This window comes from Pleurodeles waltl, chromosome 8 (genome assembly GCF_031143425.1).
Source record: "Pleurodeles waltl isolate 20211129_DDA chromosome 8, aPleWal1.hap1.20221129, whole genome shotgun sequence".
In the NCBI taxonomy this organism is placed as follows: Eukaryota; Metazoa; Chordata; class Amphibia; order Caudata; family Salamandridae; genus Pleurodeles; species Pleurodeles waltl.
Genome location: NC_090447.1, coordinates 1,453,270,073 through 1,453,290,079, shown reverse-complemented (window position 1 = coordinate 1,453,290,079; position 20,007 = coordinate 1,453,270,073). Strand labels below are relative to the sequence as shown.

The 20,007-nt window shown below is 42.0% G+C and overlaps 1 protein-coding gene across 3 annotated transcripts in view; it reads left to right on the top strand.

Annotated features, from left to right (window-relative positions):
• The window catches only part of PDZK1 (PDZ domain containing 1), a 106,007-nt gene that overhangs the window by 21,047 nt on the left and 64,953 nt on the right, over positions 1 to 20,007 (top strand). For 2 of the 3 annotated variants that reach the window (XM_069202626.1, XM_069202627.1), the window contains 2 exons: positions 12,472 to 12,686; positions 16,762 to 17,038. In XM_069202626.1, the coding sequence (XP_069058727.1) occupies positions 12,477 to 12,686; positions 16,762 to 17,038 (487 nt within the window). In that variant the 5' untranslated portion in view covers positions 12,472 to 12,476. Of the gene's footprint in view, positions 1 to 9,229; positions 9,364 to 12,471; positions 12,687 to 16,761; positions 17,039 to 20,007 lie in introns of those variants that run through there. The other variant, XM_069202628.1, reaches the window with a different exon arrangement.

The following is a 20,007-nucleotide window of genomic DNA, read 5'->3' as shown; positions in this document are numbered from 1 at the left end:
GTGCCTGTGTGTCTAACAGGAGCCTCGGGTACCCTCTCCTATGCAACTACAACTAGGACCAGACTACAGAAGCCTCATTCTACTGTCTCAGAGAAAGAGCTGAGATGCTTGTACCTCTAGCTCTGGGGACAGAGTCCAAATAACGTCTAAGGATACGAGTTAAGAGTGGATCCCGCAAACTCCATACAGGGGGTCATCAGTAAACTGCTACAGCTCCTTTTGTCTGTTGGACCACTTAATCTCATGGGTTCTTCCCTGTGCAGGGGTTTAAAAATGGAGGTGGAGATTTCTGGAAGGGGGTAGTCCATACCCATTCCAGAGATGTCACATCTCTCTCCCAGACTGCATTTCCGTGGAGCAGCCCACAGGCTGTCTAATTTCCTTGCACAGCATTCCAGGAAGAATCAAAATGGCAGCTTGAAGGAGAATTGGGACAGGGTACTCTCTCTGAGCCAAGCTCTGCCCAGGCAAGTCTGGTCTCTTTCTTCCAAGAAAAACCCTAGACGTGGCTGTAGTCAAAGGTCTGCATGCCCTCCCTTTGTTCCAGGTGTAAACATGCTGCCAATGCTTGTGTGTCAAGAAGAAGCAGTTCAATATCAATAAATAACTTTATTTCGGCTAAAGCCATAAAAGTATCCAATAAGACAGCATAACATAATCATACAATAAATAGTAGATAATAGAAAAGAAGGGTGCCATATAATACATTAAAAAGACCTAACAATTTCTTCTAAAATAGATTATAAAAACACACAAATATAGGAACAATATGGGACAGGCATTAAATTTTAAGAAGCTAAAAACCTTTCTATCTTGATTTCACTTAATAATCTGCTTCTGCCTGGAGTCATTTTAGTTTTGCCAATCAGTCAGCAAGATTTTCTCTAGTTCTTATAGCCCATGCACTTTGGAGATATTTTGCGACTGCAAAAACTACCTTGTCACTTGTGTCACTTACCAAAATTCGTAAGGATGTATTGTGTTTCCTTATCCCCAATGATCTACATAGAGGAATAATCCACTGCTTCCTAGAAACCAAATATCTAGGGCAGAAGAACATAAATTGTGCAAGTTTCTCTGGTTGCTCGTGACAAAAATGGCAAAAGCTCAAATGGTTATCCTCCTTACTCCACCTTACAGTGAATGTCTTGAGTGGCAAAATCCCTAGCCTGAATTTAATAAAAAGGCTTTTAATGTACGGGGGATTTATGTTGTCCTTATAGGCCTCAAACTTGGGACTACATTTATGATCTAAAAACTGTAGTGTCCTACTACCTTGGGCCTTTTTGGTCCAGGTCTGCACCAAAATCGTCTCCTAGTAGCACCGCCTCATGCGTACTATTGCTTCCTTGGTTAAATTACAGGGATCTCTCTACACCTCCTTCATTTTAATGAATTGACTCATATCTATAATGTATTTGAACCAAGGAATGTTTAATGCACCACCATCCGCTAAGAGCTCAGCTGCTGCTGCTTGATAGGTGGACAGATGTTCAGATGTCCAGAGACGGACCCAGTACATAAGAGGTCCCAGGACAATTTCATTATGGATCTCATTTAGAGCTAGATCAAATCTAAGGGGTGTGAGAGGAGTACTCACCGGCAAACGCATGAAGTTATGCATAAAGCGATTTTCTACCGTTGTCAGACTTCTGGAATTACAGTACCCCCATAACTTGGCACCATAACTCGAAGCAGCCACTGCCGCTGCCTTGTATACTGTAATGGCAGGTGAAATTTCTCCTTCCGAGATGTTGGAGGCAATTTTCCTCCCTATCACTGCTGACCTCTGCCGGAGGACAGACAAACTCTTTCTAATCTGTGCCGACTACTGTTGGTCATCCGCTAGTCTGATCCCCAAATAATCAAATTGGCTAACTCTCTCTACCAATTGTCCAGCTATGGTCATTTTCCCCCTAAATGACTTATGCGGATTAAAGGCCATAGACTTGGTCTTAGTTGGATTTATTTCAAGGCCCCTCTTAGCACAGAAAAGTTCACTTTGGAGGTCCATTGGGGTTCTTGAAATCAGTAGAGTATCATCCGCAAACATTAAAATGGGGAACGGAACTCCTGTTAGCTTCGGGGCATCATGGCTACAATGCATCAGCTGATCTACCACACCATTGATAAAGAGGTTAAACAGTGTGGGAGCTAAGACACACCCTGTCTGACTCCCCTATCAACGGGTATGGCTTCTGTCAGGTCTCCACCTTGAGACCAGCGTACCTGAGCATAAGTTCCCTCATGGAGATATTTTATCAATCTCAGCAGTTCTTCATCAAGTTGATAAGACTCCAAGACATTCCACAGTAAGTCCCGTGGGATCATATCAAAGGCGGCCTTTAAATCAATAAAGGCCACATACAGGTGGCTCTTATTGAGTGTCAGGTATTTCCACCAAAGGAGGTTAAACCTGAACGCCTGGTCTATTGTACTCATCCTTTCCTGAATCCCGCCTGGAAATTGGAGAGGATCTGAAAGTCCTCTATCCATGTCTGCAGTCTAGTCAAGACCTGCTTACAAAATACTTTTTGGCTCACATCAATTAAACTTATTGGTCTATAGTCAGTTGGTAATTCCCTTGACCCCTTTTTAAAAACAGGAACTATAATTGCTCCTTGCCATGTATGGGGAAGCCCACCACCCCTCAGAATCACGTTGCTAAGTGCATTTAGATATAGAGACCAAGTTCTGGGTCGGGACAAATACAAGTGACCTGGAATATCATCTAGACCAGGAGCCTTTCCTTTGCGTAATGTTTGAAGAGCCAGGGTTGTTTCTTTTAGGGAAAAAAAGGTCCAAGGCAAAATTAGATGAAATAGCTGCCCAAGAAGTTGGTATATAAGAAATAGAAGACCCCTTTGGTATTGGTGAAGGAACATTGATGCAGCTAATCTGAGCCGCTCTGTACAGATTTCCAAATTGTGACACCCAAATTTCTGGCTGGATTGCTGGATAGCTCTCCACATTTTGGGAATGTCCTTTTTCTGCCACCAATTTCCAAAACAGTTTTGTATCCTTCTCATGGAGAGCATCTACCAGAGCATTCCAATATTTGGTTTCCCACTCTTTTTTAGCATTTTTCAGTGTTGTTTTACATGCAGTTCTAGTTGCTCTTATCTCTCGGCGACTCCCTGCCTGCAGTGCTCCCAATAGCTGTATTTTGGCCCGTCGGCAGGAGCTAGAGAACCATCTCAGTGGTCTATCCCTAGTTTCCACCTGCCTCCTTACTACCTAAAAATATGGTCTTAACCAGTTGACCAAGCTACCATGCAAATTAATCAAGTCGACCAGTGCAAAATCAGTGTACTTCAGGGGGAGAAGAGTCGATATAACTACTTTATATATTGATATCTGGCACTTTACATCTTCTGCCACCATTTCCCATCTCACGTTTCTATAATCGTTTGTCGGAATTAAAGCGTTACCCTTCACCCAATTAGTCAGTGTGTTACAATTAAATGTGGAAGTTAAGAAGGATGTACAGAGAGCTTGGTGGTCACTATCGTCTCGTGGAGAGACAGCCATATCAATAAGAGAGTTCCAGAGTATATCGTCTACTAAAATATAATCTAAATGGCTCGAATATGATCCTTTTCTGTATGTAGGCAACGCCGGAGTATCTGACTTCGTATTTCCATTTACTATTCTTAGCCCCATACTTTTTATTAAGTTCTCAAGTAGATCTAATGTTCCCCCTGTATTCTTTGTTGTGACCTAGACCGGGCCTGATCTGTCCCAGGGGTCTGCAAGCTGGGTTCCTTCTTGCTGGTAATCATCCTTACAACTCAGTTGCATATTGCAGTCCCTTGCAACGATTAAGCCCTGCCCCTCTGGTAGATGGTTCAAAAGATCTGTAAGCGAATTTAGCAGAGCAATCTGTGTGCTTTGTAGGCCATGTCTAATGTGTATATATTCACAAATACTATGCGAGTAGGCCCCCTTGGACTGCTAAATTCCACCTCCACAGCTAATATATCCCTAGTGGGGCTAAATAGCTCCTTTGCCTTGGGGAACATATTGTGCTTTAGCCAAGTTATCAGGCCCCCTGATGCCCTCCCAGATGGCGATGGGAGCGCAGCCTTCTGGAAGGTCTAGTAACCTGCTCTATAAATCATAGAAGGGGCCCATGTCTCCTATAAAAGAATGATATGATGTTGATCTATGAAACTGCACCACTCTGGGTTGGTTGTTTTTGATAGCACACCTGCCACATTCCAGGATAAAAATGTAATTAGGGGATCATTACCATCCCCAATATTTTGCAATCTCTCTTTGGTCTTGTTTGTAAAGGATGCTACTCCACAGTCCCTCCCTTCTGCTTGGCAAGTTATCTTATACAGACTTCCCCTCTGCCTCTTGCTCTGCCAGGAGAACGATAATCTCCCGGATGGGTCTATTATTCCAGAGAGAGCTTTGAAGTACCAATTATCCAGCAGAGTAATTAACTGATCCAACACTTTAAAGCATGAATTCCATTATGGCTGGCTAAGGGATTTATACACAACTTTACAAGTACATAAATATAGAGTAAAATAGTTATGCACATGCATTTGTGACGTAGAAATTGATAGGGGAATTACTCTGCTACCTCATGCAAGCCAAAAAATATGGGTTAGGCATACTTTATCCTAAGTGTGAAAACATGTGAACACTACAAATTTTACACTTCAGACAAACAGAAATGGGACATTTGTTCTTGAATTACCAAATAAATTATAAGGACTTGGCAAGCAAGCGTTTAGCAAGTCCCAGCTAATGTATTCTCTGTCTCATCTGCCACAGTACAATCTCTGCAGAGATGCCAGCTGAGTGAGACTAAAGTCTTCCTCGTACAGCCTGCACCTATGTTACATCTCTACAGAGAGCAGTGTGAAGTACTTACTGAAGACTGCATTTCGTCAAGAAGGGAAAAAACTCTCCACATGCTGCCAGGCAGCATGTTCCAAGACTCTATGACCAGAGCATGGATGAGCATCTGCTACGCCTAGACCAGTGGTTCCCAACCTGTGGTCCGGGGACCCCTTGGGGATCCGTGAAGCCTCCTCAGGGGGTCCGTGACTGCTTAGAAAATCAAATAATATTAAACAGATTAGGTCCCCAGTATTGATTAAGGACGCACTGGGGGGTCCCCAGATTCCAATAATGATTCAGTGAGGGTCCTTGGGTTCCAATAATGATAAAGTGGGCGTCCACAGAAGTCAAAAGGTTGTGAACCACTGGCCTAGACGACTCAGCCTTCTCCGTACATTCGGTTACCTGGAGGGGTGTTCGGTGGGCTGCTTAGAGCACCACACATAAGGTAAGGCTGCAGGACTCTGGAATACAACTTAGAACAAACAATGTCAAACCCATGCCTCCTGGTTTACTAAACAAATGCAATGACTTCTGGAAAGGGGCTTGGACAAGCCTTGTGACCAGCCCTTCACAACATGCCATAAACAGAATAGAATTTGAGATTCCTTGTCGAGGAAGAAGTTGAACCTTTTCTTGTTATTTTAGTTCCTGTTTGCATCATATATAAGGTAGGCAATTACAAATGGAAGATGTGTAGCAACTCATTTGTTCTCTTATTTTTCGTTGCATTGCTTACCCCCTTGTTACTATTTGTGTCCAGGGTTTTAACTTCTAACAGTTGTATCTTCTAGAATTCCACCCTACGGAGTATTGCTTGACTCTTTTCTCCTTCCTGCTGTCAGGAGAAGTTTGGTGCTTTGCTGACTTCCTTGGTCTTAATCCTCAGATTCTTCAACTTCCATCACAAGCTACCAGACTGCCAAGGCTTCCCATTTGGTGGTTGTACCTCCCTGGTGGGGCACTGTTAATGAGAAGATTTATACTCCTCCCATATAGCTGCAGCGCGGGTACTGCAGGAGTCGATTTTCCTCTGGCAATCATGAAGGGGTCTCAACAGACATTCCCAGCATGTATTCCATGTGTGCATCGCCTCCTACTCCAACTTCACCACAGCGGACTTTATTTTAAAACCTGGGCACTGAAAACAGAAGCTGAAAACAGCTGAGACTCCATTATGGAGGATTCCTGTCTGGTCCAAAAAACAGCCACCAAAACACAATGCGGGTGGCTGCAGAGACATGTTTACTAGCAAACATGAACACATCTGTGCTCAACAGAACGCAAACTTGCATCCATTTTATTGACATATATTTTTATTTTAAAATAAGTGGCTCATTTATTCAACATAATCCATTTATGATCTAAAACATCATAATTTTCAGACTTACCCATTTTTACACAATGAAGCCTTTGAGGGACCTTCATTCTATTTAAAAACAGCCACCAAGACCATTAGTGTACATTTTCACTTATAATGCACAAGTCTCACTAGGAGCAAAGAGCTATGAAGACTGCACGTCCTTTGCTCAATGTGTTATTGCTAATGGTCCTCGTTTAGGGAGCAAAGCATTCGTCACATAACCTTCTGATGTGCCCATTAGCGTGGTTTACATAACTTTGAGGAAAACCTGTGGGCTTTTTTCTAGGATATCAAAAACTCTAGAGCAGGCTAGATTGACTCATGATTGGCTAATGAATGGATTTCCCAGGGGAACAGAAAGAAAAGCAACCGAAGACAACTTTCCCTTTAATCGTTTAAGTAATAATCGGGTGATTTACTTAGAAAGTTATTTTTACCCTATCTGCTGTCTCAGGGGGAAGCGTTGTGACGTCACAACTCAACGGGGGTGAGTTATTACAGGTGAGTAGCGCTGACATTATCTTATTACCTATGCATAGTGATGCCTCGTCTGGAAAGTAGTAAGAAATGTAGAGGCGGGTTTTTACACCAAGATTTCATTTAGTATGCAGCAAAATCTGAAGGATGGTGTAGAGTCCTGTGGAAATACGAGAGTTGGGTTCACTCAATAAAGACGCATTTCTTCGGCTCCCATAAACTAAGAGAAATAAATTCATCTCTACAAAGCAGGATTACCATTAATGGTTTCTACGAACAATATTCCAGTGGAAACGAAATGCAAGTAAATGTAGAAAAGACACTTTGGGGCATATTTATACTCCGTTTGCGCCGAATTTGCGTCGTTTTTTTCGACGCAAATTCGACGCAAAACTAACTCCATATTTATACTTTGGCGTTAGACGCGTCTAGCGCCAAAGTTCATGGAGTTAGCGTCATTTTTTTGCGTGAACACATTCCTTGCGTTAATGATATGCAAGGTAGGCGTTCCCGTCTTAAAAAATGACTCCGATGCATATGCGTCGTATTTATACTCCCGGGCAAAAATGACGCCCGGGAGTGGGCCGGTCTAAAAAACCAGCATTAGCGCCGGATTTTAACGCCTGGGTCAGGGCAGGCGTTAAGGGACCTGTGGGCTCAGAATGAGCCCAGAGATGCCCTCCCCTGCCCCCAGGGACACCCCCTGCCACCCTTGCCCACCCCAGGAGGACACCCAAGGATGGAGGGACCCACCCCAGGGACATTAAGGTAAGTTCAGGTAAGTATTATTTTTTTTGTGGCATAGGGGGGCCTGATTTGTGCCACTATGCCCAATGGCCATGCCCAGGGGACATAAGTCCCCTGGGCATGGCCATTGGGCAAGGGGGCATGACTCCTGTCTTTGCTAAGACAGGAGTCATTTCAATGGGGGTTGGGCGTCGTAAAAAAAAAGCGCAATACGGGTTGAGGCGATTTTTTTGCCTCAGCCTGACTTGCACCATTTTTGGACGCCCATACTCCATTTTCCCCCTACACCGGCGCTGCCTGGTGTACGTCGTTTTTTTCCACGCACACCAGGCAGCGCCGGCGGCTAACGCCGGCTAACGTCATTGAATAAATACGGCGCCCGCATGGCGCTTCAGAATGGCGTTAGCCGGCGCTAATTTTTTTGACGCAAAACTGCGTTAGTGCAGTTTTGCGTCAAAAAGTATAAATATGGCCCCTATTGTTTTCAGGAGAAGGTTCTACATGTGCCTGCTGGTGATGACATCATTGACTAGGGTTTCTCCAACCCTACCTCAGACCATCAGAGGTATGGAAACAAGAAAGAGTCTATGTGTGCATTTAATGCTTCTTCAATATAGTGCTGTCAGTGTGGTTGCTATGGATTTTAACCACCTCTCCACCACAAAATGTTTTAGCCATATTGATTTTAAGTCAAATGAGGACTTCAGTATATTTCCACATGGTTTAACTTATGACTGTACAATGAGACTTAAGTGTTTGCCAGGTTTTAGTATTATAACAGCCTTATAACTATATAGCATAAAACAGACACCCATCGGGGCACATTATACAATGAGGTGCACTTTTGCTACTATTCAAGTTTCATTACTAAGGTCTGCCCCCATTTTTAACTCCCCATGCTTCCAAACTGCGCAGATATCGGCCTGACAGTCTTGACTGAGAGCACTGAGGCCCATATTTATACTTTTTTAGCGCCGAATTTGCGTCATTTTTAGACGCAAAAGCGGCGCAAACTTACAAAACACAATTGTATTTTGCAAGTTTGCGCCGTTTCTGCGTCAAAAAAATGACACAAATGTGGCGCTAAAAAAGTATAAATATGGGTCTGAGAATTTTCCATAAGAAATCATACTCTCTGTTTTTGCCGTTTTTAAAAATAAACGCATCGCGAAAGACAGAGGCCCATATTTATACATTTTTAGCGTCGCATTTGCGTCGTTTTTTGACGCAAAAGCAGCGCAAACTTACAAAATACAACTGTGGCCCATATTTATACTTTATTAGCGCCGGATTTGTGCCCCTTTTTAATGCAAAAACGGAGCAAACTTACAAAATACAATTGTATTTTGCAAGTTTGCGTCGTTTTTGCGTCAAAAAATGACGCAAATGCGGCGCTAAAAACGTATAAATATGGGCCACAGTTGTATTTTGTAAATTTGCGCTGCTTTTGCGTCAAAAAAACGACGTAAATACGGCGTAAACAAAGTATAAATATGGGCCAGAATTGTTTCCTTCGGTGTGCATGCGTAAAAAAACGGAAACCAGAACGACTTAATTGTAATCCGACCCAGATGACCCGTTCACTGTGCGGACTTGGAGCCCTGTGGCTGATTCATTCCAATCCACTTTATGGCCGAGTCGTGGAATCCCAGCATTAGTCACACTTGCCCGCCTTGCCCATCAGATTGCAGAAAGGAACGCTACACAATCTCAAGAGAGTCCGTAAGTAGGAGGAGGTCAGAGCCTTTCCAGCAAGCATCAGCACCTCCCCGCCGCTCCCAAAGATTAATGGGCGATCACGAGGCGCTGCTCCTTCTTCAGAAGCAAAGGTCTTAGCTGACCTGGCGCAGAATGGAGGGATGGGGAAAAGTCCACCCTTCTGCAAATCAATAACTGCTGCGTGAAGCACTACAGCCAAGGTAAACGTTTATCACGATACACCTTAGCCCGGTCATGGCGCAAGCAAAAAGTAGCTGTCCGCCGGGCGCCGGACGCACTTGGGATAGCACACTTCTTTGTCCGGGGAAAACATCTAGAGCCGTATCATGATGAGCTTTTTTGGTGCAGCACTGAGTCGAACCCAGTTTTGTGTAGGCCTGGGCGAAATTTTCATTATGCTGGAGTAATGGAGCGATTTTAGCAATTACGCTTTACTCTTTTGAGATGAAATTACGCGAGTACTGAGTAATTAAGAGTAATTTGGAGCAAAAATCATACCGCAGGCGCACAGGAACAGGAACTAAGCGAGATCTAGCGAAAGGCTGCTTGTCTGTCCTGTAGGTTGGAAAGCCAATTAATTTAACCCAATTTTTATTTGAGATAGTGCTTTATTTTCAGCTAATACAGCTAGTAAAAAGAGGGTAATGTTGGACTCTGTGTTTCTGAGCTGTGCTATCTGAAAATAAAGCACTAGCTCAGAGAATTCCCAGGTTAAATGAATTCACTTCACACCCTTCATTTGCATAAAACAGATGTTCTGTTTCCAAGCTCTGCTAAGATTAACACATACACTGACTGAGATATATTTCGACTTAATGTATGGGCTCACGAGGCCCAAAAAAATGCACAGCACAGACCACTTGTGCGCCGGAGCAGAAAACAGTGTCATGATTCGGCCCCTAGTCGCATTTTGTTCACTACGGATTTGAGCACCAAGAGGCATATTTAAGAAAACTGGCATTGCACAGAGAAGCAGCGTCACCTTTCTTGCGCCCTTCAGCGCCCCCTACTGCCACCATGTGCGCACCATATTTAAAATACTGTGCACCAGGGCTCAGTGATAGGGGCAATAGCATCATTTTTGTTGATGTTATTGATGTACGCTGAAGGAGTAGCACCAAAATATTGGCGCTACTTCTACAGAGTAAATAGGGGCCCACTGTATTCAATGGTGTGCCCCCTTTTAGTGCTTGCTCTGAGCAGACATTAAAAGTGCCGAAAAAAATAATGCAAGGAAATCAATTTTTTCACCACCCCAATGGGGGAATGCCCTTTTTGCATGCATTATGCCTGGCGCAGGTATAATGTAGCGCAAAGGATTACAAAGTGCGCAATGTATGCATTGCGCCACTTTGTAAATATGGAGCTGGCATTTTGGCCATCTAACAAAAATGACGCTAATGTGTCAGTAGATGGCACCAGGGGCTCTTAAATATGCCCTCAAGTGTTTAGAAAGCATTATAGAGCCCTGCTGTCTTCCCTTGAGCTACCTATTCCTCCTCACATGTGATGCCCTTTGCAATATACAAAAAAATCGCTCCATTACATTGCAAACAAACTGTATATGCCACTCAACTGAATGTGTTGCTTTGAGTAATGAACTTTCACAGAGGAAACCATGACCCTTCCGCTGTTGGCTAGGAAATTAGGTTATATGTATTTAGAGTTGTTGCTTCAAAGGTAGGCGGGTTTGGGATGGTTCCATTTTTATGATGAGAGGGGTAAGAATTTTAAGGGAATTTTGAAGTGAGTAGACCAGTCGTGAATGATGAAATCATCAATTTTCATTGTGTTAATTTCTGCAGTGATTAGATTGATGGTTGATGATTCAACTTTTTTGTTGGCTTTTGGGGAGGATGCAATAAGTTGACTCCTGTATTAAACGTGTTGTACCTAGTCAATCAGAAAAATTCATTTTCATGATGTCAGTCTTTAAGTAGTCATAAAGGCGATGAGGTCTTGCAAATCTGAGGATGTTGCCAGTGGGTGGTAGGTAAGGTGTGAGTTGGTGGGACACATATGTCTCTGAAGGCACTGGAATTTAGGGCATTGGTATGCTTGTGTTTGTAAACTGAAAGTGTGTTTGTGTATAATAACTGCTCTTCCACCCATACTTTTTCCATTGGTAAAAAATGTTATGCTATAACCTTAAAGTAGGATAATGTCCACCTAAGGTTCGGTGTTAAAGGACAGTCATGTTTATGTGTGGAGGAAGTGGCCTAGCATTAGGTACTTTAAGACAGCTGAGATGGTTGTGGTTTTAGTTACTACCATGCTGCACTTGTGGGTGATGCAATGGATTGGTTTGGCTGTGCTATTGTTTGAGTGTTTGTTGACATTTAGGGTATGTATTTATCTAAGACAGCATTAGCATACTTTACATGTTTTCTTAGTGGGTGTGGATTCTATGCCCTGTTTGGGATCACGCAGGTCAAATTTTAATGGTGAGGTTGTTTCTCAGATGTAAAAGATAAGGAATTTTGATGAATCTGTCTTTGGGACAATACGGTTGTATGGGCGCCAAAACTGTCTTGCATCCGTGTCACATGGATGAGGAGGTTACCTATGAAAGTATGTAAGGAGTACAGTTTAGATGTTAGAACTGCTATAAGCACTATGAGGGCATCAAAAGGTTGCATAGGCTATCCATAATGTTTGTGCGGTGCGACAAAGCCCATCGCTCACCATCTTCAGGAAGAACTTCAAGACGTTGCTCTTTGAATGAGGCTCTGTCTTCCACCCAAAGCCTCCTCCCGTGCCTTGAGACCCTCACGGGTGAGTAGTTGCGCATTACAAAAACTGATTGATTGAGTATTTTGGATTTGTTACAGAGTTATATTTGAGATGGAAATGTATGATGACTGGCCTGTGTTTCTGATGGGGAGGGAGATTGTGCTGTACATGTTAAGGAGAATTTCTTCTTGGAATTTAGGACCCTGACATGAAAGAGAGTTGCTGGACAAGTTATGTTTGCCCATGCAAAGGCAGATGTTTTCCTCTGTGGCAATGGTGGACATTTAACATTTTCAAGGATCTCTTCCTGCTTTTTAACACCCTCACGCTGTCAGTCTGCACAAGGAGTGGCTTGCCAGTTATGACTGACAGCATTGAGAGTCACTCAAAAGAACACATACTTCCTTTATTATTCATTAAACACAAATAAATAAATACAGACAGGTAAATATATATGAATGTCTGTGTGAATGAAAACTGGAAGCAATAACTAAATGTGTTGGACTTACTAAATGTGGCTGCCTATGTGCACTTATGCAAGTTGTGATGATATGTCCACCTTTCTCTTTTCCCAGCAACCATGGCCTCCCCTCTTCAGCCAAGAGAATGCATCGTCACCAAACAGGAGGGGAAGAGCTTTGGCTTTTTTCTGCGCATTGAGCGGGACATAGTTGGTCACTTGGTTCGGGGCATTGAACCCACAAGTGCGGCTGCAAAGGCAGGTCTGAAAGACGGGGACAGAGTTTTGAGGGTCAACGGAGTCTTTGTGGACCAAACTGAACACCCACAGGTAAATAAACTCTCATTGATGGAAAAATGATCTTCCTGTCTTTGCTTGTAGAGTGCTTATGGCTGTGGTATAAAGTAGGACTCATCATTGGTGCCCTCTCTCTGGTGCTGTGCCCTGGAGGGTGAGGTTAGGCAACCTGAATACTAGAGCAGTGGTCAAAGTGTTCAGAACACTTGTTTCCTCAGTGCAGTGCTTAATTTGAGCCGGTGGTTTACAGTGGGGGGCACAGGCACTTATTTTTGAGGGCCAGCACTTATTTTTCTGCCTCAAGCATTTATTGCTAGCAAAAGACGCATACAAAAAGACGGAGGAAGAGAAAAACAAAACACATCACAAAGGGAGAAAGCAGAAAGCCGCAAGAGTGAGCTGAAGGGGCAGGAGTGGCTGTAAATGGATTCAAGTGGCCCGAGATGGCTTTAGACTTACAAGGCCTCAGCATTCAGTGCTCACAGTGCAATAGCCCCGTGTTTCAGAGGAGAGCTATGGGCACAAGCACATTTTTATTTTCAAATTAAGCACTGCCTCAGTGCATAACAGAGTGGTTGAGTGAACCTCACCTGTCCTGCAAAGTGATGTAGAGATTGAGCCCGTATGTGGCAAAGCACGAGGGCCTGCAAAAAGTAACTGATAGAAATGAAACAAAGTATCACCAAACAATGACTGAAAACAATACACTTTAAAAAAACACACGTCATACATTGTAACTGAAACAGAAGGTGCATTAGGCACAAAATAATATTAAGAAGATGGACCCAGGCAGTACCGTCACAGTGATGTCCTTAATGGCTTGGCCTAAAATTAGGGTCACTGGAATTATGCAGCAGTGCAGGCTTCAGGTCTGCGGCGGGTCAGATTCATTTAAGCGATGATTAAATGCAAATTATGCAGTACATTGTGCAACTAAAGGCAAATTATGCAAGGCAATCAGGGTCATTATAATGTTCCTCCATGATACAAAAGAGATCCTAGTGCCATACAAAATGACATGGCTTCTAAAGAGAGAAAACTAGCAGATTCTGCTCAAATTGGATTTCTCAACAATTTATAGTTTTGCCTTGCATGGAGGCGCATGAATATTATTTTAACATACATTTTTATTTAATCCTGAATGTAAAATAAACGATGTAAAACGTAATCAAGGATGTACTCAACAGAACACAAGCTTACATCTATCTTATCGACATATATGTTTAAAATAAAATAAGTGGCTTATTTAGTCAATATATTCCATTTATGTTCCAAAACATCGTAATTTTCAGACTTACCAGTTTTTACACAACTAAGGGCCTGGTTACAACTTTGGAGGAAGGTGTTAATCCTATGGAACTCGTAATACAGCTGGTGGTATATCCGTCACTTTTGGGACAGATTAACACTTTCTCCAAAGTTGTAATCAGGCCCTAAGTCTTTGGGAGACCTTCATTCAATTGAAAAAACAGGCCTCAAGACCAGTATTGTACATATTCATTTATAATGCACGTCTCACTTAAGAATTCAAGACATATGACATTAAAAAGAGGTTAACAGTTTAAATATTCTTCCACCATTTGATCGACCTCTTGAAATAACAGGGACTTAGATGGCAGGGTCTGTGATGGAAGTAAGATTCAATGTGACTTTAAACCAAACCTGTTCACACGTAAAATGGATCACTCTTTGCACACTATCTGAATAATGTTTGCATTTCATAGCCCTTTATTTTCTGCTGGATGTAGAACACCTTCCACCTTTTAATTACATAGGGATGATTACACTATTTGGACAAAACTTTGACTTCATTGTGACAGTTCTGCTCTCTCCCATTCACGCAACACAGCACAGCAACTTTACTTCCGTTGTGTGGTATCTATGAAAATCTAGACCCTGGTGCAAATATGCCTCATTACGAGAAGGGGACAGAGCGGAACACCCTCAGATCTACTAATATGTGCCACTGTTTTCCTCTCTCCCTGTGCTGGCACGCTTTAGGCTGCTTACGCCACGGTGCAAGGGTATGTTCACTCTGTAAGGAACAGCTTTTGTACTGGAAAAGTATCCTTCCAGTACAAAACTGTCCTTTAACAATGTTCTTGCTTTGTATGCGTACTGCACAATGCAGCACACATGCAAAATAGGGAAGACGAAGCGAAATGAAAAAAAAATTCCCCATTCCGCCTGCCTCAAGGAGGTGTAGGATTTTGGAGCAAATCCCTATCTATGATTGGTTGTAGATAGCTATTTGCGTCAAAATTCTTGGGTGGTTGCATGGGAATGCTCATGCACCGCCCATGGAAATCCCCCTTGGTGCACAGAGTAATACAAAGCAGCTCATAGCGTAATTTTGCATTACTTTGTGAAACTATCCAACGCAAGTCATGATTTGCGTTTGATAGTACATCACAGGATCACACTTTGCATTAGGTTTGCATTATTGAAATAATGCAAACCAATCTTATAGTGTTAGTAAATGTGGGACTATGCATCTACTTAGAGTAAGCATTCAACAATATCATATCTTCGAATAAATGAAAGAGATTTATCACAAATTAAATAAAGGGGTTTATGCAATTATTACAGGCCAACTCTATAAAGCTAACATTCACCCTCTACATTAACCACATATACAATATTATTTTTAAAAAGAACACAGTTAAAGCTAACGTTTACACATTTCACAGTGGTCGTCAAAATAAATCCACGAAGACAATACAGAACAAAACACACAAAGGCCTCAAGGGAGCTGACCTAAAAATTGGTTTGGATTGTTCACATAAGATCTAGTCACTGCCAAATCTGTCTGTGGCCAGACCTAAAGGGGTTCTCTCTAAACTGCTCTTTGTCATTGTTTGAAACAAGAAAGGCATATGTATTGTCATTTTACAGATCCTCATGGTTGCCACCCAGTTACCAGGTGATATTGGAAAGTAGCTCAATGCTGTCCTGGAGAGCTAAAAAAATACACAATTAAATTAAGAACACACTGTATTCACACGTATACCCCTTTTGTTGCAAGAAAGTCCTGTAAGGAGACGTGACCATGAAAGTCTCACAGAAGTGGGTGAAAAATATGCGTTACGTAACTAGGGCTGACTGGGGGTGTGCTTGGATCAGTCGAGTATTTTTGACCTCTGTCTGTAAATGGGGAACTGACATCATATTATAAAGAACACTGTGTCACATGCATACCAACTTGCAAGCGAACCGAAAAAGTAATTTTCACTTTTGTATTGCCTCCCACTTTTAATACCCCACTTGAGCCCATGCTACCTTCACTGCTCTGTAATGAGGTACACATCTGTACACAATGTAGTACCATTTCGTGCCAGGGAGTACTTAGTGTAAATAAACGTTAGGGCCCACCCCTGCAAATCCTTCTGGACCCAGTCAGGAGATGTCAGGCCAGGGGGCCGCTGCTCAGAGGCTCCCTGGAACTCAGCCTTCCCTACATCATGGGGGCCACAGGAGCTAATTTTACGCCACTGGGAATACTGAGGCAGCGTGTGCTTTATTAGACAAATATATTTTTGCTTTTAGCCAGTTTTGTGTGTGTTTTTTTTTTTTCTTGACCAGGGCCCAGCAGCTTCCCCAACAATAAAGATTTGCAACAACAATGATAAAACATAACAAGCTTAATCGACGATAAAAGGCTGCCAGCCAATGCCAGCCCTAAAGGCTTTGTCAATGTTTGGTTATTGATGTTGTTAAGTGCCTGAAAGATTGATAATGAAATAAAAGATGCAAGGACTACATCTTACCGTAATGTTGTGGGCAGCCTTACTGAAGAGAAACGCCTATGAAAAGTTTTTGGGTGCTTCCTGTGCTACACTAAGTTAGGCATCAGCACATCAGTCTTGCAAACCAACAACAAAAATCACATGCTCACAAAAATCACATTTTCATATGGTGCAAGGAAGCAAAACTAGCACTTGATATAGTAGGGAGGGTTGGGGTCATTGGGTAAGTAGAAGGTTAGGATCAGTTGCCCTGTCCAATGACTGCCTCACAAAGCCACCTTTTTACTCTAAGCTGTTAGCCTGACCTACCCATGATGACGTCACTTCAGTTTCCATGTCAGCGACTGCCCTTCTTTTCGCAGGTGGTGGAGCTCATTAAAGCCAGCGGGAACTCAGTGAACCTCTTTGTTCTGGATGCAGTCTCTTATGAAAATGCCAAGAAAAAAGGAGAGAACCTGGAGAACTTGAATCAAAATCAGCCGGCTCGAGTGCCAGAAACAGTGGCTACCACAAACCAGGTTACAACACTAGAAACAATCCCTACAACAAACCAGGTTACAACCTCTGCGCAGAAACCTCGCATTTGCTACCTGGTAAAGAACAAAAAGGGTTACGGCTTTTCGTTGAAAACAACACAAGGTGAGAAATTATTAAGGACTAGAAAAATAAATAGAAATCAACATATCGCATGAACCGAGAGGATCTGGAAGTGCGTTGCTCCATCACCTGAGAAAATATTTCTTTGTAATCATCTTGTCACATGGTCAATTTTCTGTTGATTTTTACGAAAAATGCTTGTAGCTCAACTGGACCTAAAGTAAAAAAATATAGGTGTGGCTCAGGCCCTTCCACAACTGACAGTGGACTATAACACAATACTGTAAGTATGAAATTGAAAATGAAATTCAGATATTGATGTAATAATAATCACCACTAATGAAGAGGCTTTACAGAAGTTTGTTAAACTGAAACATTGAGTAATTAAATAAAAAAATTGACTGAGTTGAAAGAAAGATTAGAAATATCAATAGCTTTTGAATTTATCCAGCAACCCCTAAAGGACTGTTCTAATAAATGAATAAATCAGAAAACACCGCACCACCAGCTATTTATATTAGTGGCTCAAATATTCACTTTAGGGTTTCACATTATGGCCCTACCCGACAATTATAGTAGTAAGCCAAAAAAAGGATAAAAGCTCCAAAAACAGAATACAAGCAAGATTCTGACACTGTACTTTGTCTCTTTTGAACTTATCATAAGAGTGTATCTTTTTTCAGTGGTATTATAGCTTTATAGTCTGCTGCCAAGGGTAATACCGGTTGTTAAAGGCCCTGAACCTGAGTTACAGGCTCAAACCTGAAGCAAGGACCTATAAAGAGAGAGGGCCTTTAACAACTGGTATATCCCAATGCAGCAGGCTATAAGGCTATTAGAACATTAAAACAACTAAGGATAGAATGTTCTAAATTTAAAAGGGAGAAAGATGAAGACAAACATTGGAATGTTGAAGCTCTGGGATTTTACCCTCCATTATAAGCCCAGAGCTACTCCATTGTCTTCAATGGAGCTCTCAACATTCCAATGTTCTAATATAGCCTTAGAACCCGCCGTAGCGGGCTCTACCGGCTATTAAAGGCCCGCTCCCCGCGTTAAATGCCCGAGCCGAAGGCGAAGTGAATTTAACAAGGGAGAGGGACTTTAATAGCCGGTAGAGCCCGCTACGGCGGGTTCTAAGGCTATTAGAACATTCTGCCACACAGGGCAGAATGTTCTATTAAAAAAAAAAATGTTCACGGAGCACGAGGGGATTAAAATCCCCTCGGGCTCCGTGAGGCTTTGTTCACAGCTGTTGCTGTGAACAAAGCGAACATTGGAATGTTGGCGCTGCGGGCTTTTACCGGCCAGTAAAAGCCCGCAGCACCCCATTGTTTTTAATGGAGCTAGCAACATTCCAATGTTCTAATATTACAATACTCTCAGCCTTTCGTGAATGACAAACAAGCACAATTTATAACTGAAAGAGGTGGGGTGAAAGGGGAATGTTGACGAGAGCTCTCGGGTTGCCAGAGGTGATTTCGCTTTCAGAGAGCTTCAGAGCACCTCCTGTGCCCAAGATTCGAGCACAGACCCACCCACCACTAATGATGAAAGGAGTTCTGTTATTACAACAGATCAGTGAGTCATGTACCATTTGAAGCCTATGACTCTGAGTCTCTGTATCTGTATTTCTCGAGTATCTGCATTGCTGAACCAAATCTATGAAATATTCCTTCTTAGAAAACATCAACAACACAATAGGAACACAGGACAGAACAACACACAGCACAGACACAATATAACCTAATGCAAAACACAACACACATTACGTTACAGACACATAACACCACAATGACATAACAGCAATACAACACAACAATGGTCCAGAACAAAACAAAAATACATACAGTGCCATGGCGAAATGCAATATGGTTCAGCACTACACATTGCAATAAGTACAGCACACTACCTGTAGAGAAAAGCCCACCAAGTTCAACAAAATACAATAACATCTCAGCACAACAAATTCAGCAACACAATAAAGCAAGAGCTGATAACTCAACATTCCATAATAACACAAGACATCAAAACCAGAGGAACACAAAAAAATAGCATGCCAATACATCTAAGTCACATCACACATCAGCACACCAACACAACACAATAATAAACTTTGCCCCACCTAAAATTAAAGTAACAATATAAAGGAAGATGATAACTAAAGCACAACAGCAAACCAAAAATCTTAAAAAACAGTTAACATAACAAATCAACACACTACTATGCACTTTGCACCAACACAACACAAAATACCAACAGAACAGCACGCCACAACAATGCACCAACAGGATCAACAAAATATCAACACAACATACCACAGAGGAGACATTACAACACAACATAATGAAAACTAAACACAGTGCAATTGTGCATTGTTCGTATTCCTCACCTGCAGCACAATTGTTTGAACATGAATAAATATTTTAGCCACACAACACCATCAGCACAAGTTCACTTTCATATTAAGTATTAGCATTACAGTTAGTACTAGCCATTATTTAATGGCATGTCCAGTATTTTCATATCATAGCCAGCAAAAAAGAAACTGAGAAAATTGACAAAAAGCTTGTACTTTTTCCACTGTGAAATGCAAACTTAAAACAAGTACAAGAATATATTGCATCCAAAATGTTTTAGGCTTGTCTACAGCATTCCCAAATGATTACTGAAAGCAAAAATGCAAAATAGCAATGATAAGGGTGAATACAAAGGCTGTTATACAAATTTCTATTCAAGCGCCAGCTCTGGCCCACCTAGAACCTCGGAGTTAAAATGAACATCTTGTGGGTATTTTCTCTTAAAAAGGTGGCAACCCCTATTAGCTCCAAACAACAATGTTTTATGATCTAGCTCTAGGTGTGTCATATTTGTGTCCTGGAGTAACTGTGTTGTAGATTAATTTGCCTGGACCACTGTCCACAATGGTGCCTTATCTATTTATTTCTTAAACAATAGGACCACAGCATCAAAATAAAAGGTGTTTGTGTGTGTGTGTGTATACATATATA